Below are 26,229 nucleotides of genomic sequence, written 5' to 3' on the forward strand. Positions count from 1 at the left end.
TGGAAATGGGTGGTTTCATCTTGTTTATAAAATTATAAAAATATAAAGTCATAAAGACAGAGCTGGAGGGGACCTTAGAGGCTATTAAATCTAACCTCTTCACTATGTGGTAGAAAAGTTGAAGTACAGAAAAGTTACGTGTCTAGTATCCTACAGCAAATGTCTAAGATATAACTTTAACCCAAATCTTCCTGATTCCAAGTTCAGTGCTATATAAATCACAGTTACCTCTAACTCATTTTGACTTTGAGATGCCTATGGATGTCCAGTTCTAAATGTTCAAGAGGCAATTCATGAAGTGGAACTGAAACTTGGAAGAGACACTCATGCTGCTTCTGTAGATTTGAATTATCAGCAGAGAAAATATCAGATTGGTAGGAGAACTAAGATCAGGATTAAGAAAAACTCAGACTTATGTGAACTGATAAGTGAAGTGAGTAGAATCAAGAGAACATTGTACACAGCAACAACAAGATTATGTGATGATCAACTCTGATGTATTTGGCTCTTTTCAAGATGAGGTGATTAAAGCCAATTCCAATAGACTTGTGATGGAGAGAGCCATCTTCATCCAGAGAGAGAGCTGTGGGGACTGAACATGGATCACAACATAGTATTTTCATCTTTTTGTTGTTATTGTTTGCTTGCTTGTTTTTTCTCTCATTTTTTCCCTTTTGATCTGATTTTTCTTGCACAGCATGATAAATATGAAAATATGTATAGAAGGATTGCACATGCATTGAATAACTTTCTGTCTGGGGGGAGATGGGGAGAGAGAGAAAAATTTGGAACAAAAGGTTTTTCAAGGGTGAATTTGAAAACTGTCTTTGTATTTATTTTGAAAATAAAAAGCTATTATTAAAAAAAAAAGAAAGAAAACTCAGAGAGAAGGCAGAAGGAGGTGAGAAGGAGAAGATAGTCAAATGACTTATGTCAAAAAGGAAAAGGATTGTGAAAAGGCTATCAGATTTTGCAATTAAGATAGCGTTGGTAACTGAAGAAAACAGTATGAGTTGAATAACAAGGTCAGAAGCCAGATGGTGAACATTTGAGAAGAAAATGAAAGGACAGAAAAGTGAACCATTACTGTTTTTTTCTTTCTTTCATTCAGCTGAGAGAGGTGAGATGTAGGACAATAACCTGAGGGAATAGCAGAGTCTAGAGAAAACTTTTTAAAAGATGAGAAAGACTTGTAAATATTTGTAGGAAAAGGGGAAAGAATAGATAAAATGTAATAATTATATAATAAATAGATTAGAAACTAAAGACTGATACCGTATAGAGGATGTTAATAATGAATTTTGGCTCTATATGGAGTTGTATTGATACTAAATCTTTAGACACTTTGAATGTATCTATCTTTAGTTATTCTCAACCTCCTAGATAATAGAATTTAAATTAGAAACTTCTGGCAGTACAGTTGATAGAGAACTGGGCCTGGAGTCAGAGAAGATCAGAGTTCAATCTGTCCTCAAATATTTACTGATTATATGAGTCACTTTGATGACTGTTTGTTTCCTCAACTATAAAACGTAGATAAATAATAATAATACCTACTTCTTTGGCTTGAAAGGATCAAATGAGGTGATATTTATAAAAGCACTTAGCACAATGCCTGGAACATGTAGGTACTATATAAATAAATACTTATTCTCTTCCCCTTTCCTTTTCCTTCAAGCCAATTTAAATTATTTATGAAATTAAAACGTGAATAGATTGTTTCATTGCAAATTTTGTCAAGAATGTGGACAAAGCACTCAACTTTAATTTTATTTTTATCCTCTTTCTAATGTAAACATTGCCTATTCAGAAGAGGGGAGGAGACAATATGGTATAGTAGAAAGAGCAATAGATTCCAATATGAAGACACAACTTTCAGCTCCTAGGCATGTGGCCACTTGGACAAATGACTTATTCTCTGTGAGTCTCACTCAGCTTTTTTATCTGCAAAATACTTTTGAGAGAAATTTGCATGTAAATATGAAGTATTGTTTTTGCTGTTGTTTTTGAGCATAAATGTTTAAAATCTTATGTTGTAAACAAGAAAAAAGAAGTTGATATTGAGGATCCCACCATTACCTTAATATTGTAGATTTCAGTGTTTTTAACTCTTTTTCTTCAAGTCTATAAATCTGAATTTACAGATTTTTCCTCAGAAATTTTTTCTCTAAGTATTTATTTTAATTCCAGTGATTTCCCTCTTTTAATTATTTCCTATTTATCTTATATATAAAAATTGCTTTGTAATATTTGCTAACATGTTGACTTCCACATTAGATTATGAGCTCCTTGAAGGCAAGGGCTATCTTTTGCATTTTTTATATCCCCAGAACTTAGCATAGCACCCTGAAACATGGTAGGCACTAAATAAATGCTCGTCAATTAATTAAGCAGAATCAGGCCTGAATTCACAAAAGGAGTAATTGAAAGAAGAAAATATCTTCTAATGGGTTTCTTATTATTTCTCTTGTCTGTGTACAGGCCTAGTCAGAGCTTTTAAAATAGAATAATCTGAAAGAATTATATAAGTATGATTAATGTCATTAAGGTATTCTCTTTCTAGAAAAGTCAAGGAAAAGTAGAAAATAATTTAGTCATTTCACAGTACTTGAAAATAGTCTGTGGCAGGCTCTTACCATTTATTACACTAACACTAAAATTTTCTTATCCACTTCAAATAGCACTGTATTTTTGAAGTTCAGTTTCCTTAAATGGGACCTTGTTTTAAAAGTATGAGATAATAAGTGGAGCAAGACATTTGCTTTGGGAGCCAAGATGGTGTAGAGAAGCCAAGAAATTGCCTGAGCCCTCTCTAGTTTCCTTCAGAAACAACATTAAATCAAGCCTCTAGAAGGATTCTGGACAGAACTCACAAAAAGGCCAAGAGACAAGTCTTCCAGCTTAAGATAATCTAGAAGGATTCAGGAAAAGTCGATCTCACTTGGACAAAAGGGGAATAAAACCCAGGACAGATATTGTCCGGGGAAGTCTTTAGAAGTCTCAGCTTTGAGGTCTCCAGTCCCATAATAAAAGGCAAATTGCCAGCACTGGACCTCAGTACAAGAAGCATGACTAGGCTGGGCCATACCAGGTCAATGGGCAAGTTACAAGCACTTGATGCCTTGATATGGAAAGCCAGTGACCAGACAGACCTCTTGCCCCTGCACAAGAAGCTTGAGATAAGGTCCCTTGCAGTTAAGAAGCAGAGCTCAATTTTTTAAAATGAGAAAAAAAAAAAAAAGAAGAAGAAAGAAGAAGAAGAAGAAGAACTCTGACCATAGAAAGCTAATATGTTGACAGAAGATTAAAGCAAATTCAAAAGAGGGCAACAATGTGAAAATGCTTACATGTGAAGCCTTAAAAGGGAAATATGAATTGGTATGAAGCCCAAAAAGTTCTCTTGGAAGAGCTCATAAAAGATTTTTAAAATGAAATAAGAAAATATGTTAGGTTCTTGCTAAGTGCTAAGTTGGTACTTAACAATTCTCTAGCTCAAAATTTACACCTTTAGTTCAAACAAGCAAATTCATTGGTTGTAAGTAGTTCCCACAAGCCCCTGCAGTACCCACAAGCCCATTCTCTGGGAGAATAAAACAAGGCAACATTGAGTCTGAAGAATAGTTTGGATTGGAGAAGGACAAGACTTCCCGAGAGAACTTCAAGGAAGCTTGAGGAGATTCAGAGCCAGGATTCAGGAAGAAAAGGATTCGAGATTCTACCTTCTCTCTGGCTGGAGGCTCCAGAAGACTCCCAAGAAACCTGCACACAGAGGAAAAGATTATACAGAAAAGAGAAATCTCCTCCCAGAGAAGGATTATAATTGAGAGACGACCGAACTTTACAATTTGGCACCCAAAGTGGAGCAAAAACTTTTGCTTATCCTGACAAGGACTTATTCTAAGCCCTTCAGAGGAGCTAGCCCAGACCTTGACATTTTGGCGCCCGAACAGGGAAAAAACTGGGAAAGCAAATGAGAGTTATACAGAAGAATTTTGAAAAAAAGAATCAGCAACATGGAAAAGGAAGCACAAAAAATGACTAAAGAAAAAAATTTCTTAAAAAGTAAAATTGGCCAAGTCAGGAATTGGGGGTGGGGTGGGGAAGATCCACTGAAGAAAACAACTCTTTTGAAAATAGAATTGGCCAAATGGAAAGAGAGATACAAAAGCTAACTAAAGAAAATAATTCCTTAAATATTACAATTAGGCATGTGGAAATTAATGACTCTATGAGACATCAAGAATGAAAAGAACAAAATCATCAGAATGAAGAAATAGAAGAAAATACAAAATACTTCATTGTAAAAACAACTGACAATGAAAAATAGACTCAGGAGAGATAATTTAAGAATTAATGGACTAACTGAAAGTCATCAAAAAAAAAAAATGCATGGACAGCATCTTTCAAGAAACAATCAAGGAAAACTGCCCTGATACCTCAGAACTAGAGTGTAACTAGTCATTGAAAGAATCCAGTGATTATCTCCTGAAAGAGATCCCAAAATCAAAACTCCAAGGAATATTGTAGCCAAATTCCAGAATTATCAGGTCAAGGAGAAAATATTGCAAGCAGCCAGAAAGAAGCATTTCACAAATCAAGGAGCCACAGTCAAGGTTACCCAGGAATTAGCTTCTTCTACAATAAAGGATTGGAGAGCCTAGAATATAATATTCTGGAAAACAAAGGAGTTTGATTGCAACCAAGAATCACATACCCATTAAAACTGAGCATAATCTTTCAGGGAAAAAGATGGATATTCAATGAAGTAGGCAAATTTCAACATTTCCTGATAAAAAAGAACAGAGCTGAAGAGAAAATTCAATTTTCAAATTCAAAACTCAAAATAAACATAAAAAGATAAACAAGGAAAAGGAAAAAATTACACAATAAGATTAAACTGTTAATATTCCTTCATGGGAATATGATACTTGTAACCCTTGGAAAGTGTATCTTTATAAATAAATAGATAAATCAAGGGGGTGAATAAAAGGATTGTAGCAGAAGACAAAAGGAGGAGGAAGAATAAATAGGGTAAATTACATCATATGAAGAAATGCAAAAGATCTATTACAGTAGAGTGAAAAAAGAAAGGAGGTGAACATTGTTTGAACTTTTATTGTATTTGGCTCAAAGAGGGAATAACATACACACTCAATTGATTATAGAAACTTATTTTACTCCACAAGAAATTAGGAAAGGAAAGACAAAAGAAAAGAAATAGGGCAAATTGAGGGAAGTAGTAGCCAGACAGGAAGAAAGGAGAGAGAAAAGTATAAATGGAGGAACATAGGATGAAGGGAAATATTCAGTTAGTAATCATATAGCTGTGAATGTGAACGGGAAGAACTCTTCCATAAAATGGCAGTAGATGGCAGAATGAATTAAAAATCAGAATCCTAAAATATGTTATTTTTAAGAAATACATTTGGAGCTGAGATATAAACAGAGTAAAGGTAAAAAACTGGAGCAGACTATTATTATGCTTCAGCTAAAGTAAACAAAAAAGCAAGGATAGCAATCTTGATCTTAAATGCAAGAATAGATCTAATTAAAAGAGATAAGGAAGGAAAATACAGCTTACTTGAAAGGTACCATAGAAAATGAAGTGATTATAATACTCAACATTCATGCACCAAGTGGTATGGCATCCAGAGTCTTAGAGAAATTAAGGGAGTTCCAGGAAGAAATAGAGAGCAAAATTATACGATTATGAAGGATCTCAGCCTCCCTTTGTAAGAACTACATAAGTCTAACCACAAAATAAACAAGAAAAAAATTAAGAAGGTAAACAGAATTTTTAGAAAATAAGTATGATAGATCTCTGGAGAAAATTGAATGGGGATAGAAAGGAATATATCTTTTCCTCAGTGTTATATGATATCTATATAAAAATTGACCATGTTTTATGGCATAAAAAACTTCATAAATACATAAAGACAGAAATCTTAAATGTATTCTTTTCATATCATATTACAAAAAAATTACATGTAATAAAGGTCCAGGAAAGATGGGCTAAAAATTAATTGGAAACAAAATAACCTAAACCCAAAGAATGAGTGGGTCAAACAGCAAATCACAGAAACAAAGAGAATGATGATGATGAGACAACTACTAAAACTTATGAGATGCAGCTAAATCAATTCTTAGGAGAAATTTTATTTCTCTAAAGGTTTACATAAATAAAATAGAGGAAAAAGAAATTAATGAATTGGGCATGCAACTTTATTTTTATTAATTTTATAACTATACACTTTTTTGACAATATATATGCATGAGTAATTTTTTTATAACATTATCCCTTGTATTCATTTTTCCATATTTTCCCCTCCCTCCCTCTACTCCCTCCCCTAGATGACAGGCAATCTCATACATTTTACATGTGTTACAGTATAACCTAGATATAATATATGTGTGTAAATCCAATTTTCTTGTTGCACATTAAGTATTGGATTCCGAAGGTATAAGTAACCTGGGTAGATAGACAGTAGTGCTAATATTTTACATTCAATTCCCAGTGTTCCTTCTCTGGGTATAGTTGTTTCTGTCCATCATTGATGAGCTGGAAGTGAGTTGGATCTTCTTTATGTTGAAGATATCCACTTCCATCAGAATACATCTTCATACAGTATTGTTGTTGAAGTGTATAGTGATCTTCTGGTTCTGCTCATTTCACTCAGCATTAGTTCATGCAAGTCTCTCCAAGCCTTTCTGAATTCATCCTGCTGGTCATTTCTTACAGAGCAATAATATTCCATAGCCTTCATATACCATAATTTACCCAACCATTCTCCAATTGTTGGACATCCATTCATCTTCCAGTTTCTAGCCACTATGAAAAGAGCTGCTACAAACATTTTGGCACATACAGGTCCCTTTCCCCTCTTTAGTATTTCTTTGGGATATAAGCCCAGTAGTAGCACTGCTGGATCAAAGGGTATGCACAGTTTGATAACTTTTGGGGCATATTCCAGATTGCTCTCCAGAATGGCCGGATTCTTTCACAACTCCACCAACAAAGTATTAGTGTCCCAGTTTTCCCACATCCCCTCCAACATTCATCATTATTTGTTCCTGTCATCTTAGCCAATCTGACAGGTATATAGTGGTATCTCAGAGTTGTCTTAATTTGCATTTCTCTGATCAGTAGTGATTTGGAACATTCTTTCATATGAGTGGATATAGTTTCAATTTCATTATCTGAGAATTGTCTGTTCATATCCTTTGACCATTTATCAATTGGAGAATGGTTTGATTTCTTATAAATTAGGATCAATTCTCTATATATTTTGGAAATGAGACCTTTATCAGAACCTTTAATTGTAAAAATACTTTCCCAATTTGTTACTTCCCTTCTAACCTTGTTTGCATTAGTATTGTTTGTACAGAAACTTTTTAGTTTGATGTAATCAAAATCTTCTATTTTGTGATCAATAATGATCTCTAGTTCTTCTCTAGTCATAAATTCCTTCCTCCTCCACAGGTCTGAGAGGTAGACTATCCTCTGTTCCTCTAATCTATTTATGATCTCATTCTTTAGGGCATGTAACTTTAAAAAGCTAGAAAAAGAACAAATTAAAAAACCCAATTAAATATCAAATTAAAAATTATGAAAAATCAAAGGAGAGATTAATAAAATTGAAAGGAAGAAAACTATTTAATAAATAAAACTAAGAGCTGATTTTATTGGGAAAATTCAATAAAATAGATAAATATTTGGTTAATTTGATTTTAATAAAGAAAGAAAAAAACCAAATAATCAGTATCAAAAATGAAAAAGGTAAATTTACAACCAATAAAGAGGAAATTAAGGCAATAATTAGGAGTTATTTCTCCAACTGCCCAGTTATTATGCCAATAAATCTGACAATCTAATTGAAATGGATGTGAATATTTACAAAAATATAAATTGCCCAGATTAACAGAAAAAATAAAATACTTAACCCTTTTTTGGGAAAAGAAACTGAAAAGGCCATCATTGAACACTCCAAGAAACATCTCCAGGACTAGATGGATTTACAAGTGAATTCTGCCAAAGATTTAAAAAACAATTAATTCTAACACTTTATAATAGTGGCCAAGAATGAGTGCTACCTAATTCCTTTTATGACATAAATATTGTGAAGATACCTAAAACGTGAAAAGCTGAAACAGAAAAATTCCATTTTCCCTAAAGAATATTCATACAAAAACTTTGAACAAAGTACTAGCAAAGAGATTAAAGCAATTTATCACAAGGATAACAGTCTATGGCCAGATGCAATTTATACTAGAAATGCAGAACTGGTTCAATATTGGGAAAATTATCAGCATAATTGACCACATCAATAACAAAACTAATAGAAATCATATGATTATCTCAATAGATTCACAAAAAAAACCTGATAAAATACAGCACCTATTCCTATTAAAAACACTAGAGAGCATAGAAATAAATGGATTTTTCTTTTAAATATAAATAACTACTTGAAACAATAACTTTATTACATTTGCAGGATATAAAATAAATCCACATAAATCTTCAGGTTTTTTTAATATATTACCATAAAAGCCCAGAAGCAAAAGTTAGAAAGAGAAATTCCATTTAAAATACTAGACAATATGAAATATTTAGGCATCTACCTGCCAACACAAACAAACCCAGGAATTATATGAATACAATTAAAATTCTGGCAAAATTAATTTACTTATTTAGTGCCAATCAACTCCCAAAACTCCAAAAAATTATTTGGTAGAGCTAAAAAATATATATAATAACAGAATTCATATGGAAAAACAAAAGATCAAGACTATCAAGAGAATTAGTGAAAATAAATGCAAAGAAAATGATTTGGTACTAAGATCAAAAGTGGTTTATCAGTGGAATAGATTAGATACATAATATAGTAACCTACTGCCTGATAAACCCAAAGACTCCAATTTCTAGAATAAAAATTCACTATTTGATAAAAACTTCATGGGAAAACTAGAAAATAGTATGGCAAAAATTAGGCAGAGATCAATCACTTCACACATCTCACACTGTTGGGATTACTAGGTGAGAACTGAGGTTGTCTACGAATGATTTAGCACCAGGTGCCCCACGAACATGCGCTGCGCTCCGGGTGAGAGGCGGCCCCCCTTCGCGGCCGCTCTCCAGCCCCCTTTCTTTTGTTTTTGGAGGAGTGTCTTAATATCTCTGTTTCTTCTCTCTACTATTGCCTGCCCTTGAGGATTAAAGGGTATGCCCGTGGTATGTAAAATCTTATACTGTGCACAAAAGTGTGTAAAATGTTTGGACGTATATGCAGGTCCATTGTCTGTTTTTATTGCTTGTGGCACACCCATAATTGCAAAAGCTTGTATAAGGAATTCAGTGACCACTCGGGCTGTCTCTTTTGCTGCTGGCATTGCAAATGTGAATCCTGAAAAGGTGTCTACCACGACATGAATAAAAGATAGACGACCAAAAGATTTATAATGGGTCACATCCATTTGCCAGATTTCATTGGGTCTCAAACCACGAGGATTCTTCCCTGGAGGGAGTGTAGGAGCATGGAAAGGAAGACAAGCTGTACAGCTTTTTACTATGCTCCTAGCTTCCTCTCTTGTGATTCCAAATTGTAAACGTAAAGCTCGAGCAGCCTGATGATATTTAGAATGAGATTCTTGTGCTTCCTGAAATAAAGGACTACTGGCTAACATGGTTAGAAGGCTATCTGCCTTTGAATTTCCATCAAAAATGGGACCTGGAAGTCCACTATGTGAGTGGACATGCATGTACCCAGCTAAGTTTAGCATCTTTTTCCATGGAAGAAGATGGTCATTCAATGAAATAGAGGAATTCCACATGTTTCTAAGAAAAAAACCTGAATTCTCACCTTGTCACCATCCAGACAACCTCAGTTCTCACCTAGTAATCCCAACATCACACCAAGTCCAAATGGGTACATGATTTAGACATAAATTATGATATAATCAAATTAGGAAAGTAAGGAATAGTTTATCTGTGAAATCTATAGAGAAGGGAAGAATCTATGACCAAACAAGAAATAGACAACATTATGAAATGCAAAATTGGTAACTTTGTTTATATGAAATCAGAAAGGTTTTGCACAAACAAAACCAGTGCAACCAAAATTAGAAAGCAGAAAGATAGGAAACAGTTTTTTCCCTGAAAAAGGCCACATTTCTCAAATATATAGAGAACTGAATCAGATTTATAAAACTATAAGTCATTCCTCAGTTGATAAATTGACAAAGGATAAAAATAAAAACTGTCTTATTTTTGAAGAAATTAAAACTATCTGTAGTCATATGAAAAAATATTCTACATCACTATTGAGTAGAGAAATACAAATTAAAATAACTCTGAGCTACTGCCTCATTTTCAGATTGACTAATATACCAGAAAAGAAACATGATAAATGTTGGAGAAGATGCGGGAAAATTGGAAATCTTACGCATTGTTGGTTGTTTCCTGATCTAACCATTCTGGAAAGCAATTTGGAACTACTCACCAAAGGCAATCAAAAGGAGTATACCCTTTGATCCAGCAATATCACTACTAAATCTGAATTCCAAAGACTTAATATAAAAAGGTAAAAGAGCCCACATGCACAAAATATTTAAAGCAACTCTTTTTTGTAGTGGGAAAGAATCAGAAATTGTAGGGATGCCCATCAACTGGAGAATGGCTGAACAAGTTGTTATATATGAATATAATAGTATACTCTTGTTATATAAATAATGGTGAGCAGGTGGATTTCAGAAAAATCAGGAAAGATTTACATGAACAGATGCTGATTGAAATGAACAGGACCAGGAGAATATTGTACACAGTATCAGCAATAATGTTTGATAGTCAACTATGACAGACTTAGCTCTTCTCAGCAATACAATGATCCAAGAAAATTCCAAAAAACTTGTGATGGAAAATACTGTCCACACCCAGAAAAAGAACTATAGAATCTAAGGCAGATTGATACATACTATTTTCACTCTGGGTTTTTTATTATTTCTTTTTCTTTCTTATGTTTTTTTTCTCTTTTGTTCTGATTCTTCTTTCACAACATGACTAAAGTGATATGTTTAACATGATTGTACTTGTGCAATCTATATCAGATTATTTGCTGCTTTGGAGAATGAGGGAAGAAAGTGAGAGAGGAAGAAAAATTTGGAACTCAAAATCTTACAAACATAAATGTTGAAAACAATCTTTACATGTAATTAGAAAAAATATGATTAAGTACAAAAAAAAATTAAGACATTTGCTTTAGACAGCACATCCATTACTATACAGTTCTGAGCTTGTGTTGAGAAAATGGAATAAACAACAGAAGCCTACATGTAACTTCATTAGTAGTAAAAAGTGGTTACTTTTTAAGGACAGCTAGATAGTACAGTTGGGTGGACAGGAAATAGAGTGTCAGGTCTGGAATCAGGAGGACATGAATTCAAATTAGATCTCAGATATTTATTAGCTATAAGAGGCTGGGTAAATCATTTAACCCTGTTTGCCTCAGTTTCTTTATCTGCAAAATGAGCTAGAGAAGTAAATAACTAACCACTGTAGTATCTTTTTTAGGAAAACCCCAAAAGGAATTACAGAGGGTCAGAGAAAAATGAAAAATGACTGAACAGCAACCTAAATATATTTGAGTTGGGGGACTGCCTAGAGGAACCCTCTTTTGGTCAATTCATGAGAGGTGATAGACAAGATTTTACAGTATCTGCAGGCATAAATGAGTGATGCAAAGAGCACCTACATCAATGAGACCACAGATCCACTGTAGTATGTACTAGTCTAATGTAGATTGGACTAATTATCATTTTCCAGGCCAAGTTTCAAGGACCAAATTTCCAGGAATTGTTCATATGCCACTTGTTATTAGTGTAAAAGAAACTGAATTTAAGTTCTTCTGGCAAAGGAAGATGACTTTATGACTTCTTTCCTCCTCCTTTGCAAAAAATGGAGATTATTCCTATAGGTAAAGGTCAAATTTCTTCTTGTACAGTCTGATATTTCATTTAGCAATTCTGCATCTATGTATTTGGGCAACATTAAGGAAAAATCTAAACTTTGGAGCATTTTTTATGAGTAACAGTTTAATGATATAGACTTAGAGTTAGATGTCATTTTAGAGGTCATCGAGTTCAATCTCTTCATTTTAAAGACAAGGCAGGTCAGTATACATGAAATAAGGTGCCCAAGATCACATAGATAGTGGCAGGCCAGGGATTTGAATGTAGTTTCTCTGTCTTTAAATCTGGTGCTCTTTCTACTCAATTACTTTGAGTAAATCAATTCTTTTTCTACTCTAGAACTTGTAATTATGAAGGGAAATATAATAACATTTTCCTGGAAAGAGCCTTAGTAATTCTGGCAGCACTGCATTAATCAGTTAATCAGTGTTCAAGCAGAACTGATGTCCTTGACGTATATAATCAATCTTGATTCCTTCCACATTTGATTTTTATCGTTTTTGAAATTTGACAGCTACAGATATCAAGGAATAGTAGTTTATTTTCACATCTTCTCTTGTTACAGTTAACACAGATGGGCACGTATAATACAATAGGATTGTTGATACATGTATTGGATCTCCTTGCAGTCTTTTTGAAGATAATTATAGTGTCTCCTCAGTGAATTTATGGAGATTAATGGTGTTCAAACCAGAGCCTATTATAAATAGATGGGGGGGGAGAAGGAGCTGTTATTTTTTTACCTGTTATAAGGGAATAGAATTCTTTTCTTGAGGTGGTATATTTATTGGTACCAATAAATGCTGAAAGTTCTTGCCTAGGATTAATTTTGAGGACTTTTTGAAAGGCAAATGTGAGGCTACACATATGGCAACTTCCTATTGAGCAAAATGGGACTTAACCAGGACATCCCATTCTCTGCATAGGCTTGATAAATACTTATATTATAGTATTACACATACAGTTACAATTTTTTGTTTTTTTGTTTTTTTGAAATGCCATGATGATAGCTATCTTAAATGATGATTTAATGAATCATCGTACTTAAAGACATTTAGAAATTTTTCATACTATGGTAGAAAGAGCACTAGATTTGTCAGCTCTAAAGTAGAGCTTCTATTTCTTTTTTTTTTTTATTATATATATATATATTTTATAATATTATCCCTTGTATTCATTTTTCCAAATTACCCCCCCTCCCTCTATTCCCTCCCCCCGACGACAGGCAATACCATACATTTTACATGTGTTACAATATAGTCTAAGTACAATACATGTGTGTGAATATCATTTTCTTGTTGCACAATAAACATTAGAATCCGAAGGTACATGCAACCTGGGCAGACAGATATTAGTGCTAACAATTTACATTCCCCTCCCAGTGTTTCTTCTCTGGGTGTATCTACCTCTGTCCATCATTGATCAACTGGAAGTGAGTTGGATCTTCTTTATGTTGAAGATTTCCACTTCCATCAGAATACATCCTCATACAGTATTGTTGTTGAAGTATACAGTGATCTTCTGGTTCTGTAGAGCTTCTATTTCATCAACTATAAAATGAGGTTAGACTAGATTATCTCTTAATATCTTGAATCTTTGAAGCACGTAAGTTCTTAGGTGTTGCAGTTACCACCCACTGAACCATGACCACATCAGCATTTCAAATCTCAAGTAACAGGGAATTGGATTGAGTTACTTCAACTTAAGGATGTATCTGAATGATGTATCTGACTTTAGAAGTTGTCATTCTGTTACTTTTATTTTCAAACAAAGACAGCCTGGAAGTTTTAAAAATGTATTCATTCCTCCCTGATTTCAATAGCCTAGCATTTATTTGTCCATAACCTATCTATTAACTGGGCAGCTATGTCACAGGGAATAGAGCACAGGGCCTGGAGTCAAGAAGACCTAAATTTAAATATGGACCCAGACACTAACTATGGGATCTGGGCAAGCCGCTTAACCCTGTTTATCTCAGTTTTTCATCTATAAAATGAGCTGGAGAAGGAAATTGCAAACCACTCCAGTATTTTTGCCAAGAAAACCCTAAATGAGATCACAAAGACCCGATCAGAATGCTTGAATGACAATAATCTCCTCCCTAGCCATTTAAAACAAAAACAAAAACAAAAAACCTTTCTTTTGAACTGATGGTAAGTGAAGTGAGCAGATCCAAGATAACATTGTACACAGCAACAAGAAGATTTTATGATAATATACTGTAATGAACTTGGCTCTTTTCAACAATGAGGTGATTTAAGACAATTCTAATAGACTTTGCTGGACAGAGTCATTCTCATCCAGAGAGAATTATAGAAACTGAATAGGTCAATGATTTGTATTTTCACCTTTTTGTTGTTGGTTTTTTGCTTGGGTTTTTTTTTTTTTTTTCTTTCTCATGTTCCCCTCCCTTTCAGTCTGATATTTCTTGTGCAGCATGATAATGTGGAAATATGTTTAGAAGAATTGCACATGTCTAACTTACATTGGATTACTTGCCAGCAAGGGGAGGGGAAAGGTGGAGAGAGGAAGAAAAATTTCAAACACAAGGTTTTGCAAAGATGAATATTGAAAGTTATCTTTGCATATATTTAGAAAAATAAAAAGCTATTAAGAGCCCTTTTAAAAACCATAAGTCTGTTTGCATATGTGTAAGACTTCTGGTCATACAGTGAATCTCTTAACTATATCCCTACAAATCAGTAAATTTATTTTTTCTTTAAAATTTTTCCTTTTAATCATTATGAACATGGCAAACTTCAACAAATGCAAACATCTCCTAAACAAGGAAGAGTAGAACAAGAATACTGCCTGTGACTATACTATGTACATAGCATGGGTTCCTTATATACTTCATACGTATCATGAGATTATCAATACTGCCCAGCCTGTCTGTATTCCCTTCTAAACTTCCTTCTGCTCTCTTCTGTTATTTTGAATGATTTGCTGATATTCTTTTCTTTTTGTGTTTAATATCACTATCACTACTTTCCATCATCCCTAATTTTTCTCCACCTTCCCAAAAAACAAAAACCTCTTTAATAATAATGAATATAGATATGCAAAAGAAGTCAATCACAAATTGGTCATTAGAAAAAATGTGCCTCGTTCTGTATCTCTAGCCTAGTGGTTCTCAAACTTTTTGTCCTGAGGACCTCTCTAAATTCTTAAAAATTATCAAGGACTCCAAAGAATCTTTATTTATGTGGGTTGTGTCTGTTTATATTCACTGTTTTAGGAATAAAATTAATTTTAAAAAATTTAACAGTATTTATTGATTCATTATAAACAGTGACATGTTAGCATACAAATGTGCTTATGAAAAGTAACTATTTTTCAAAACAAAAATTTTTTGTGAGAAAATTGGCATTCATTTATTTATTTATTTAATTATTTTTTTGCAAATCTCTTAATGCCAACTCAGCAGAAAACAGCAGGACTCTCATATCTTCCTTATTATTCAATTCATTGTCAAATGTAATTTTGAAGTATATGAAGACAATCTGACCTCTCATTGTTATGTTTTTGAAAAAGGATGGAGTCTTTTTATAGGCAAATAAAATAATATTACTAGAAAAATAGTTTGACCTCAAAGAGCTTTCGAAAAAGTTTCAGGATCTCCATGGCTCTGAAGTCTGCATTTTGCCCATCACCCTTCTACCAAGAAATGTCAGAAATCTTTTTCATCTTCAGTCTTCTGGAGTCCTGATTGGTCATTTTATTCACCAGGATTCTTAAGTTTTTCAAAGATGTTTTCCTTTATAATATTATAGACATTATATAAAGTCTTCTCTGATTTTCTTCTCTCTGCATTACTTCACCCAACTCCCATCCTTCTCTGAATCTCTCATTCTTGTTATTTCTTTTGACACAATGATATTCCATTACATTCATATATATAATTTATTGAGAGATTTAACATAAAATCAATTTTTTTTAAACAAAAATTTGAGTTGTTTTGTTTATCTTGCCTTGTTTTTCCCACTGAAATTGATAGATTATTACTCTGGTCATTTTTGAAGTCTAAAAATCATACTATAAATGTAAATTTATCAGGATTTATTAAAGGAAGGAACTTTCAAGATAATTTCATTCCTGTTTTTCTCTTTAGAGGAAGAAATTACTGATGAGTCAGAAATGTGCAAAAATATAAGTGCTAAGGAATATCCCCATGGAGGGGAAGTGGTGTTTTGAGAATAGTTACATAGCTTCCCTAGACAAATAAGGTTCTTCCTTGAAGAAATTCTCCCAGCTGCACCAACACTGAATAATGTTGTTTCCTAGGAAAGGGAAATCTTTTTTAAAAATGCACATATTTTTAAACCATGGAATAGACAGAAGAGCATTCTCCATGACATGATAAGAGTCAGGTTTGAATCCCTATTCTAACATGTACTAGCTATGTGATTTTTGGGCAATTTATCCAATGTCCAAAGTTTCATTTTCTTCATATCTAAAATAGAGGTTAAAAAACTGTAAGTTTGTCATAAGGAAATATTTTGTACATCTCCAAATATTAAATACATGTGTTTTTATCTCTTACTAATAAGACATCACCCTCCTCTCACCCCCACCCAAAAAAAAAAAAAAACCCCTATCCTTATCCTGTTGAATTGAACATAAGAAAAAAGAATTACTTCAAGACTGAAGAAGTAACAAATAAATGATATAGAGCAAAGTTCAGAATTATCTGCTGTGAAAAATAAGTATAACTCTAGTAAGTCAGTCAGGAGATGATTAGATAATGATAAATATTAGAAGTGAACTTTAACCCATTTTGGAAAAGAAGAGAGAAGAGAAGGGAAATTACTGTTGACCGTGTAGCATCTGGTAAAGATATTTTGATTCTGAATGACTTATTATTTAGCAAATATTTTGGAAACACATGATTTCTTCAGGCACTCTCCCATGTTTGGAATAAAATCTTTACTAAAACTATTCATACTCCTCTCTACTTTTGATTTTATTTCTAATTCTATCCTGATAACAGTAGCTTTCATACAACTAATTTAGGATCTAAAAGTATATTACCAAAAGAATAAGTCTGGAATGCATGAAAAGTATGATTATTTAATAATCAATTATATTTATATAGTCTTCTATAGTTTTGAAAACATTTTTTTCAAGATTCCCTCCCCACCTCCATTTCCCTTTTCCTCCCAAGTCCCCAAACTCACCCCGAGGAGAGAGAAAAAGAAAAAGAAAAACAAGATAAAAATCTTTGTCACAAATAAGTATTATCTAACAAATTTCCATATTGCCCACTTCCAAAAATGTGTCTCAATATGCATATTAGTCCAGCATATCTTTATCATTCAGGGAGTTAGTAGATACTTTATCTGTTCTTTGGAATTATAGTTGATTCATGTTTAACATACATTGAATCTAGGTGAGGGAATGGGGGGGAGAGAGAAAAATTTGTGAAATGTAAGATTTTTGCAAGGTTGAACGTTGAAAATTATCAGTGCATGTGTTCTGAAAAGAAAAAGCTTTAAGAAAAAAAAAGGAATTATGGTTGGTTATTTTGTTGGCCAAAATTCTGAACTCTTTTATAATTGTTCATTTTTATATTGTTAATATTATAAGATTTTCTCATGGTTCTGCTCATTTCACTTCTCAATCCATACAAGCCTTCCCAAGGTTATCTAAAATCAACACTTTAATAATATAGCACAGTATTATTTCATTTCTTTCATTTCCTATAATTTGTTCAGATATTCTCCAATTATTTGTACTATTTTAGTTCTTTTTTTATTGGCTTTTCATTTTTCCAAATACATGCAAAGATAGTTTTCAACACTCACCTTTGCAAAACCTTGTGTTACAAATTTTTTCTCTTTTTCACCTTCCCCACTCTGCTAGATAACTTCTAAAAATTCTTTTCTTACAACAATCCTGTGAGGCAAATTTTACTATAAATATTACATTTTATAGTGAAGAAGCTCAGAAGGTTAAGTGACTTGTCCTATACAACATGGAAGAGCAGGCAGTTGAACACAGATCTTATGGGTTGAAATTTCAGCACATTTTATTTTTCACTATGCATTCAACCCCATCTCCATCTGTTAATGAATGTTCTGTTTTATAAGCTATCTCCTCTAACTTTGATCAGCATGCAACATTTTACTGTGGCTTAAACAATCTTGGACTACTTGATAAAATAATTTATCCACCAATAGAGAACACAAATGGAACTGAGAGGAGTAAGAAAGTCCTGGCCATTAGAGGATAAACTGGCTGGGGGCATTATATTAGTTATCACTTACTTGGAAAGTTGTGAGCTCTCCATGTGAAGAGCTTATTTCTCCATCTCCAGTCCTCCAATCAGAAGGGAAGAAATAGCTGAGAAGATGTTGAGTATCAGAGCTGGTTTAGTCTCCACAGTGATGTGGTTTCAGGTGATGTTCTTATCCTGGAAATAGCATGATGTTCTTGGAGTTGACACCAAGCAGAGCATCTAATGAAAAAAAAATGAAGAGCTTAGCTAGAAAGTTCTTAGTTTTCTATAAAAAGGGAAGCATTGGGGAAAATGTATTACTCTACTCTCCAGCTGCATAGAATCGTCTATGCCAAAAGATAGAGTGGGGTGGCGAGTAAGTGACAATAATAGATAATGTTGGAGATCTAATCTTCTAGGAATTCACCATTAGGCAATTCTGGCAGAAAAGAATTGCCAGCAATCAAAGGAGGTAGGGAACCACCATCAAACAGCTTCTGGTCTCAACTCAAATGGCAGAGACCTCACTATTAGGAGCTAGAATTCAGAGGCAGAACTCTGGTACATAGAGCATGTAGATCCCTAGTTCTGGAGCAAAGGACCCAAGATGGGTATATAGACATAGGAATCAAGACAAGGACCCAGTTTCAAGCACAGTGTCTAAGTATGGATTTAATCAATAATGATATTTTGGAATAAGGAAATGAGACATGTTAGTTACAAGATGAAACATAATAATCCTATTTTTAGTACCAAAGTAAGGCAACTAAGTAGCATAGCGAAGAGAGGGCTGGGCTTGGAATCAGTAAGATTTCTCTTTCTGAGTTAAAATCTGGTATCAGACACTAGCTCTGTGACCCTGGGCAAGTCACTTTACCTTGTTTGCCTCAGTTTCCTAATCTATAAAAATGAGCTGGTGAAGAAAATGGCAAACTACTCCAGTATCTTTGCCAAGAAAAATTCCAAATGGGGTCTCAAAGAGTCAGATAAGTGAAATAACACAGCAAGTACCAAAGTACAAAATCAGAAGGGAATTGGTATCAAGGCTAACTTAATGTTTGAGCTAATGGGTTTTATATCCAGAGGTCCTTGTATGTTCCTGTTTAGGGGCCACATTGGTCCTGGAGCCATAGATGAGGATTCCCTCCCCCCAGTCCCTTAGATCAAAATTAAGTCATCATTGTGAGAACTGGAAAACTATGGATCAGGAAATCAAGTGGTCATTACAAAGAAATACACACACACACACTTATGTATACACACACATCTATGTATATGTGTGTGTATGTATATATGTATGTGTATATATATTTTTTTCTAGTTTGTCATATATATGGAATGTCTGACTCTTAATATTCCTTTTTCTTTCAGGCAAAGGAATATTCATTATCCAAAATGAAGACCTTAAGACATGCATCCAAGCAAGTAAATTGGGACTGGTCCTGGAGAATTGCAAACAACCAACCACATCTATGTTATGGAAATGGGTTTCCAAACGCCATTTGTTTAACATCAACACCAACACATGCCTAGGATTAAACCTCAGTGCCCCAGAGCAACCACTGGGTCTCTTTGAATGTGATTCTACTCATTTTTCCATGTGGTGGCGTTGTTACAGAAAGGCAGTAATTGGCCCTTATCAACATATGCTAGAGGTAAAGAACAGGAAACTGATGGTGACTACAAGACAATCTTCCCAGAAATGGATACTGTATATGTCAGGGGGTGATGATGTCTGTGAGCATCCTTTTCAAGGTAAAAACAGGAATTTATATGTCTTTCTTATGTGAAATAATGCCCATTTTGATCAATTCCTATAAATATTGGACAACTCTTTACTTTCTTTTTAAAAATTCAATTTTATTTTATTTTCAATTAGAATTCTCTTCCTCTCTCCTTCCCTCCACTCCCATCTATTAGGAAGGCAAAGAAATTATCAAATATGTATAGTTATACAAAACACATTTGCATATTAGCCATGCTGATTACTTTTTGGTTCCATATTTACTTATTGGAAAAAAAAGTCTTTAGAAGAAGCATGGTGCTATAGAAAGAGTTCTGGGATGAAAGAGATAAGAAAAAATGTGCAAAAAAATATTTGTAGCAGCTGTTTTCATAGTAGCAGGAATTGGAAATGGAGTAGATGCCCATCAGCTGGGGAATGGCTGAGTAAGTTAAGTTATATGTAATGGAATATTATTGTTCTATAACAAATGATGATCAGGCTTATTAAAAAAAAAAAGCCTGAAAAGTTATATATGAACTGATGCTGAGTGAAGTAAGCATAACCAGAAGAACAGTTTTGTTTATAATAACAAGAAGATTATGTGATAATCAATTATGATGAACTTAGCTCTTTTCAGCAATGTAGTGATTCAAGGCAATTTCAATAGATTTGGGATTTTAAATGCCAATCACATCTAGAGAGTGAATTGTAGAGACTGAACGTGGATTTGAAGCATAGTATTTTCATTTTTTTGTTTGTTTTCTTTCTCATGTTTTTTTTCTTGCATATGACAAATATAGAAATATGTTTATTTTTGGTAATAGCTTTTTATTTTTAAAATGCATGCAAAAATAGTTTTCAACATTTCATCCTTGCAAAACCTTGTGTTCCAAATTTTTTCTTCCTCCCTTCCCCCTATCTGTTCCCCTAAAGAGAAAGTAACCCAACATAGGTTAAACAAAAAAAATTCATGTTAAAAAAAAAACTAACAATGAGAAAGAAAATAAAAGGAAAAAAACTAAAACAAAGGTGAAAATACTATGTCCTCATAGTCCTCTTTCTGGATGCATATGGCTCTTTCCATCACAAGTCTACTGGAATTGGCCAAGAATCACCTCACTGTTGAAAAGAGTGAAGTTCATCACAGTTGGTCATCATATAATCTTGTTATTTCTATGTACAATATTCTCTTGGTTCTATTCACTTCGCTTAGGATCAACTCATGTAAGTCTCTCTAAGCCTTTCTGAAATTATCCTGCTGATCATTTCTTATGGAACAATAATATGGAAATATGTTTTAAAATATAGCACATATTTAACTTATATCATATTGCTTGTTATCTTGGGTAGAGGTGAAATGAAGGAGGGAGGGACAAAACTTTGGAACACAAAGTTTTACAAAACTGAATGTTCTAAACTATCTTTACATGTATTAGGAAAAATAAAATACTATTGAGGGAAAAAAGAAATAACCCAATCCAACTTCTCTACCAAAAGGAAAAAAAAAAAACTTCTGGGATGATTGTCAGAGGATTTTGGTTCATTTCCCTTGCTATTTCCTTTCTGTGAAAGTAACAATTTCACTGGATCTTAGTTTCTTCATTTTTAAAATGAAAGCATTGAATTAGATGACCTTTAAGTCTATGAGTATGACTCCATGACTATGGGAATCACTTTGTTAAATTCTTGTGGCTTACTTCAGAATTGAAGAGTAATTAATACATCCTTGAATATGTCAGTCAATCTGTGGTCTCATTGATACAGAAAACCCATCAATATTCAATGCAGCCTATCCTTTTCTTTCCAGACTATCTGACTCTTATTTATGTCTTTTCATAGTTCATCCACAGAGAATCTACCAATGGACCAGAGGCTTTCCTTTAGGTCTATTTTAACATTTACACTACAATTTCCAAGTATCTAGGGGGAAGAATTCTTATATATCAAAAGAAGTAAATAATGAAGCAGAGGGAAAAAAGGAAAAAATACTTTGATAGAAGCTTTGGGGGCTCTGTGTAGGGCTCTCTCTTTTTTTCCCAAGCCTACTACTGAAGCTGCCTCTTAGGGTAGGGGACATATCTCTAAGCCAACTTACTCAAAGCCTGGCTAATACATATGATATGCTGTTACAAAAGCACTGATAAATTCTGCATCTTTATATTTGCCACTAAGAGTCCATTATGTTTCTGTATTGTGTGACTCCTCAATAAGTGTTCCTCTGCTTTGACAACTTAGCTTTTAGGCTTGGGAATAGAAGAAAGGGAGTTCTGAAAGACTGGGACTGTGGGATGATATCCAAAACCAGATTTTCCCCTCCATAAGCAAACAGTGAGGAAAGAGCTGTGACCAGTGAACCTCAGAAGTTGCACAATGATACTGTATATGTGAAGTTGGTGCTTTGTAGGTGGCAGAATCACCTATCCTCTCAATAGTACACTGATGCTTTTATTTGATGCCTTCCCACCTTTATGCCTTTCAGTCATCCACCCACACCCAGAATTTATCTATAGAAAGGATCTCTTTAGCATTTAACTCTCTAAATATGAATGAAAATTAGATTGAAACAAACAACTGTGTCCCTAAAGAACTACAGCATAGCTAGACTATTAGGACATAGTTCCTATCCCTTGAGGCACATAATGCTTGTCAAGAGGTATGGGGGGAAAATAAAAAAGAGATATGGGGAATATTTGGTAAATAATTACATTTTCTCAAAAGTAGTCATGCTAGAGAAAAAAATGTGGATTTTAATGAGAATGATGAGAGGGTGGGATGCAAGGTGACAAGAAAGGGAGCTTTATAGTTTATCTGGAAATTTTGAAAGAAATGGCAGATACAATAATTTTTCTTGACTAAAACCAAATGAATGAGGTCTGGTTACAAATATTTTTTTTCAAACTAAGGTAGAAAATATCACTGACAATGATTTAGTGAAAGACATGCTAAAATTAATTTCTTCATTCTATTTCTACATTTATATGCATAGTAAACTCTAGAATTCATTTCATTCCATATTGAATAGAATTACAGGAAGATTTACTTAAATCTGAAGGACATAGAGACAAAACAAACAAAAAGACAAAACAACTTATGCATCAGAAGAAAGTGAAGCTTCAGACATAATTTATATATTATACCATATATATGATAGATGCATAAATATGTATATGTATGCATGTATTTTATATAACTTGTATTTTATATGTACTAATTATTTTAATGTTGTCTCTTCCATTAGAATGTGAGTGAGTTCCTTGGGAGTAGGAACTGTGTTTTACCTTTAGATTAGTTACTGACTGACTGATTTTGTACCCTCAGCATTTAGCACAGTTCCTGGCTGATAGTAAGAACTTAATAAATTATTGATGACTGACTGACTGAACTCCTGGAGCAATGCCCTACATTTAAAAAGCTTTGGCTGATAGCATGAAGTCTCTAGAGGCAGAGAAAGACTTTTCTCCAGGCCATACTTACGACAAGAAGAGAGCATTGAGTATTTTGAGAAAACAAGAAGTTTCCTCTTTAGATCCCCATGTTTTAGTGAGATATCAGTTGTCCTTTTGGTTTAGTATGCTAATTGTTACTTGCTTTAGCAAATCTTTAGATGTTTCCTAGGACTGGATATGTATTTTTAATTCAATTATATTTTCTCCCATTTGTTAAATATTTATTTTCTCCCCTTCCCTGGGGGAAAAAAAGAGCATAAACAAAAAAACTAAACAGAAAACTCTTGTAAACACATATAGATAGTCAAACAAAACTAATTCTTACATTGGCCATGTCTATTCTCCATTCCACAAACATATTTCATCACTGGTCCTCTGGTGTCACTGTTGGTCATCACACTGATCAAAGTTCTTAGGTCTTTCAAGTTGTATACTTTTACAATATTACTATAGTATGAATTGTTTCTTTGGTTTGCTCATTACATTTAGCTTAGTTCATACAAGTCTTCTTTGAAACCATTCTCTTTGTTTTTCTTAGGGCACTAGAGTATTTCATTACATTTATATACTATCATTTGTTAAGACTTTTCCAAGTTTATGAACTGATACTCATTTTAATAGCATAGTGTAGTGGAAAAAATATAGGATTTGGGAGTCTGGACACATGAATTTCAATATTGCTTCCACTACTTGTTGGCTGATCTTGGAAAAGTCACTTGTCCTTTCTCAGACCCATTTTCTCAGCTTTAAATGAAGGAGATAGATTTGATGACTTCTAAAGTCCCTTCCAGGTCTAAATCTATGATCCTATGATACTGTGATCTTTCTGAGTTTCAGTTCCCTCTTCTATAAAATGAAGATAATAGTACTTGTGCTAATGATCTCACAGCTCATATGATCATAAAATGAGACAATGTGTCTGACCACAATTAGCAAAATGCAAGATAAAAATTAGCTAGTGTTATAGAATAGGAAATATATGTGGCTGGAGAAGTGTGCAATGTTTTTTGTTGTTGTTGTTGTTTTTGTTTTTTCCCAAAAAAAAAGGAAATTCAGAGGATGCTTACTTGATTGTTTCTTACTTCTGTAAATTTTTTTCTGGCATAGAATTATACACAATTAAAGGAAATTCCCATGGAATGCCATGTATGTTTCCCTTCCAATATAATGGCCAATGGCATTATGAATGTACCCGAGAAGGCAGAGAAGATGGACAGCTGTGGTGTGCCACAACAAGCCGATATGAAAAAGATGAAAAGTGGGGATTCTGCCCGGATCCAAGTAAGTATGATGATTTACTATTCCCTTTATATTAGGAACAGAAAAAAATAATAAATATAAAGTTATTTGTATCTTGGGAAAAGCTAAGGGAATTACATTTAGCAGCCTACACAATTTCTTCTATTAATGTAAAATTGGATATTGCCATTATCTTGCCTATTTCTCCATAAATATTCTATACTGGGGTTGCTATGATGCAAGACTTTGGAATTTAGAGATCCACAAAACTTAATATTATCTGTTGTCCTTCTTCTCCCTTATCCAGTCACTCAGGAAAAGCATCCCCTTTGAGAATAGTCCTGTTTTTCTTTGCTTCAGAAGATGTTAATTAAACATTCTAACTAAGAGCCTTATGCAAGTAAGTCTTATTCTGCATTAAATTACAGTACTCAGTGCTTTCATTAATAACAGCTTCCTTTAATGAGACATCAAAACAGACCTGAAACATACATTTATTCCTTCAATACACTCCTTTCATGGACTTCTTTAATCTTGCCAAATCTAGATTTTTTTCTTTCCCCACTTTGATCACCTTGGCTACCCACTTCTGAGAAGCTTTTGGTGTTTGACTGGATTATGTATACCATCACAACCAGGTACACAATGCACCTTTGAGTCAGCTTCTCCAAGTGGCATGTCCCTTTCCAATTAGTCTGGAGACTGTAAACCAATTATTACAGACTCATTTTCTTTGCTAAGCTTTTCTTAGTATCTAGCTAGCATGACTGTAACTGATTCATATTGACCAAGATCATCCTCAAAAGCTATTTACCTTCCCAAGGATGAGCTCTAGCTTCAAGCTTATGCTACTCCTTCTTAGGGGCTTAAGATCTCCTCTTTCAGTATTTCAACAATTTCCCCCCTCCCAGATAATTATATTACTGATCCATTAAAGATTATTTTATTATTTTTATCCACGGTAAAGTGAAAAATATAAGCCCAGGGTTTAAAGGACTTCTCCACTTAAGACTTCAGTCTGAATCCTCATTCACTTGGTTGTGTTGACCCCACAATAAGTCCATTAGTCAATAAACATTTATTAAATGTCTACCATGTGCCAGGTTCTTACTAAGAGCTAGGTATTATAAGAAGTAGTGCACATAACTGGGGAAGTATGAATTTCAGGGCTAATAAAATCTTGTAGGATGATGGGATTCAGAGAGCATGATGAAATCCATGTAAGAATTGATGAGATGGCTGTCCTGGGTACCCTCAAAATAGAGAATCTAAGAAGAGTCTATCTACCTTTTCCTCTCCAATCAGAGGAAGAATAGTGATCTAGGATCAGTGGGTATTGAGAAAATGTGAATTTCTGGATTATCCTCTTTTAGCCTTAGTTTCTTCATTTGTAAAATGGGAATAAATATCATCTTCAAATCAGATGAGATAATACACATGAAGCATCTTATAAATCTTAAAATATTATATACAATATAAATAAAATGTTATGTATAATATAGAATAAAGGCAAATATGGTGAGTCAGTTTTTAGTTGTCTGCCTTTATTCATGCTCTTTGAAATATATTTTTCTAGGGCAGTTAGGTGGTGCAGTGGATAGAGCACTAGCCCTGAAGTCAGGAGGACCTGAGTTCAAATG

General features: G+C 33.7%; 1 protein-coding gene across 1 annotated transcript in view; it reads left to right on the forward strand.

Moving 5' to 3' along the window:
• The window catches only part of PLA2R1 (phospholipase A2 receptor 1), a 178,670-nt gene that overhangs the window by 26,394 nt on the left and 126,047 nt on the right, over positions 1-26,229 (forward strand). The window contains exons 2-3 of the mRNA XM_074303317.1: positions 19,550-19,933; positions 24,458-24,631. Of these exons, the coding sequence (XP_074159418.1) occupies positions 19,550-19,933; positions 24,458-24,631 (558 nt within the window). The remainder of the gene's footprint in view (positions 1-19,549; positions 19,934-24,457; positions 24,632-26,229) is intronic.

Source organism: Sminthopsis crassicaudata, chromosome 3 (genome assembly GCF_048593235.1).
Source record: "Sminthopsis crassicaudata isolate SCR6 chromosome 3, ASM4859323v1, whole genome shotgun sequence".
Taxonomy (NCBI): Eukaryota; Metazoa; Chordata; class Mammalia; order Dasyuromorphia; family Dasyuridae; genus Sminthopsis; species Sminthopsis crassicaudata.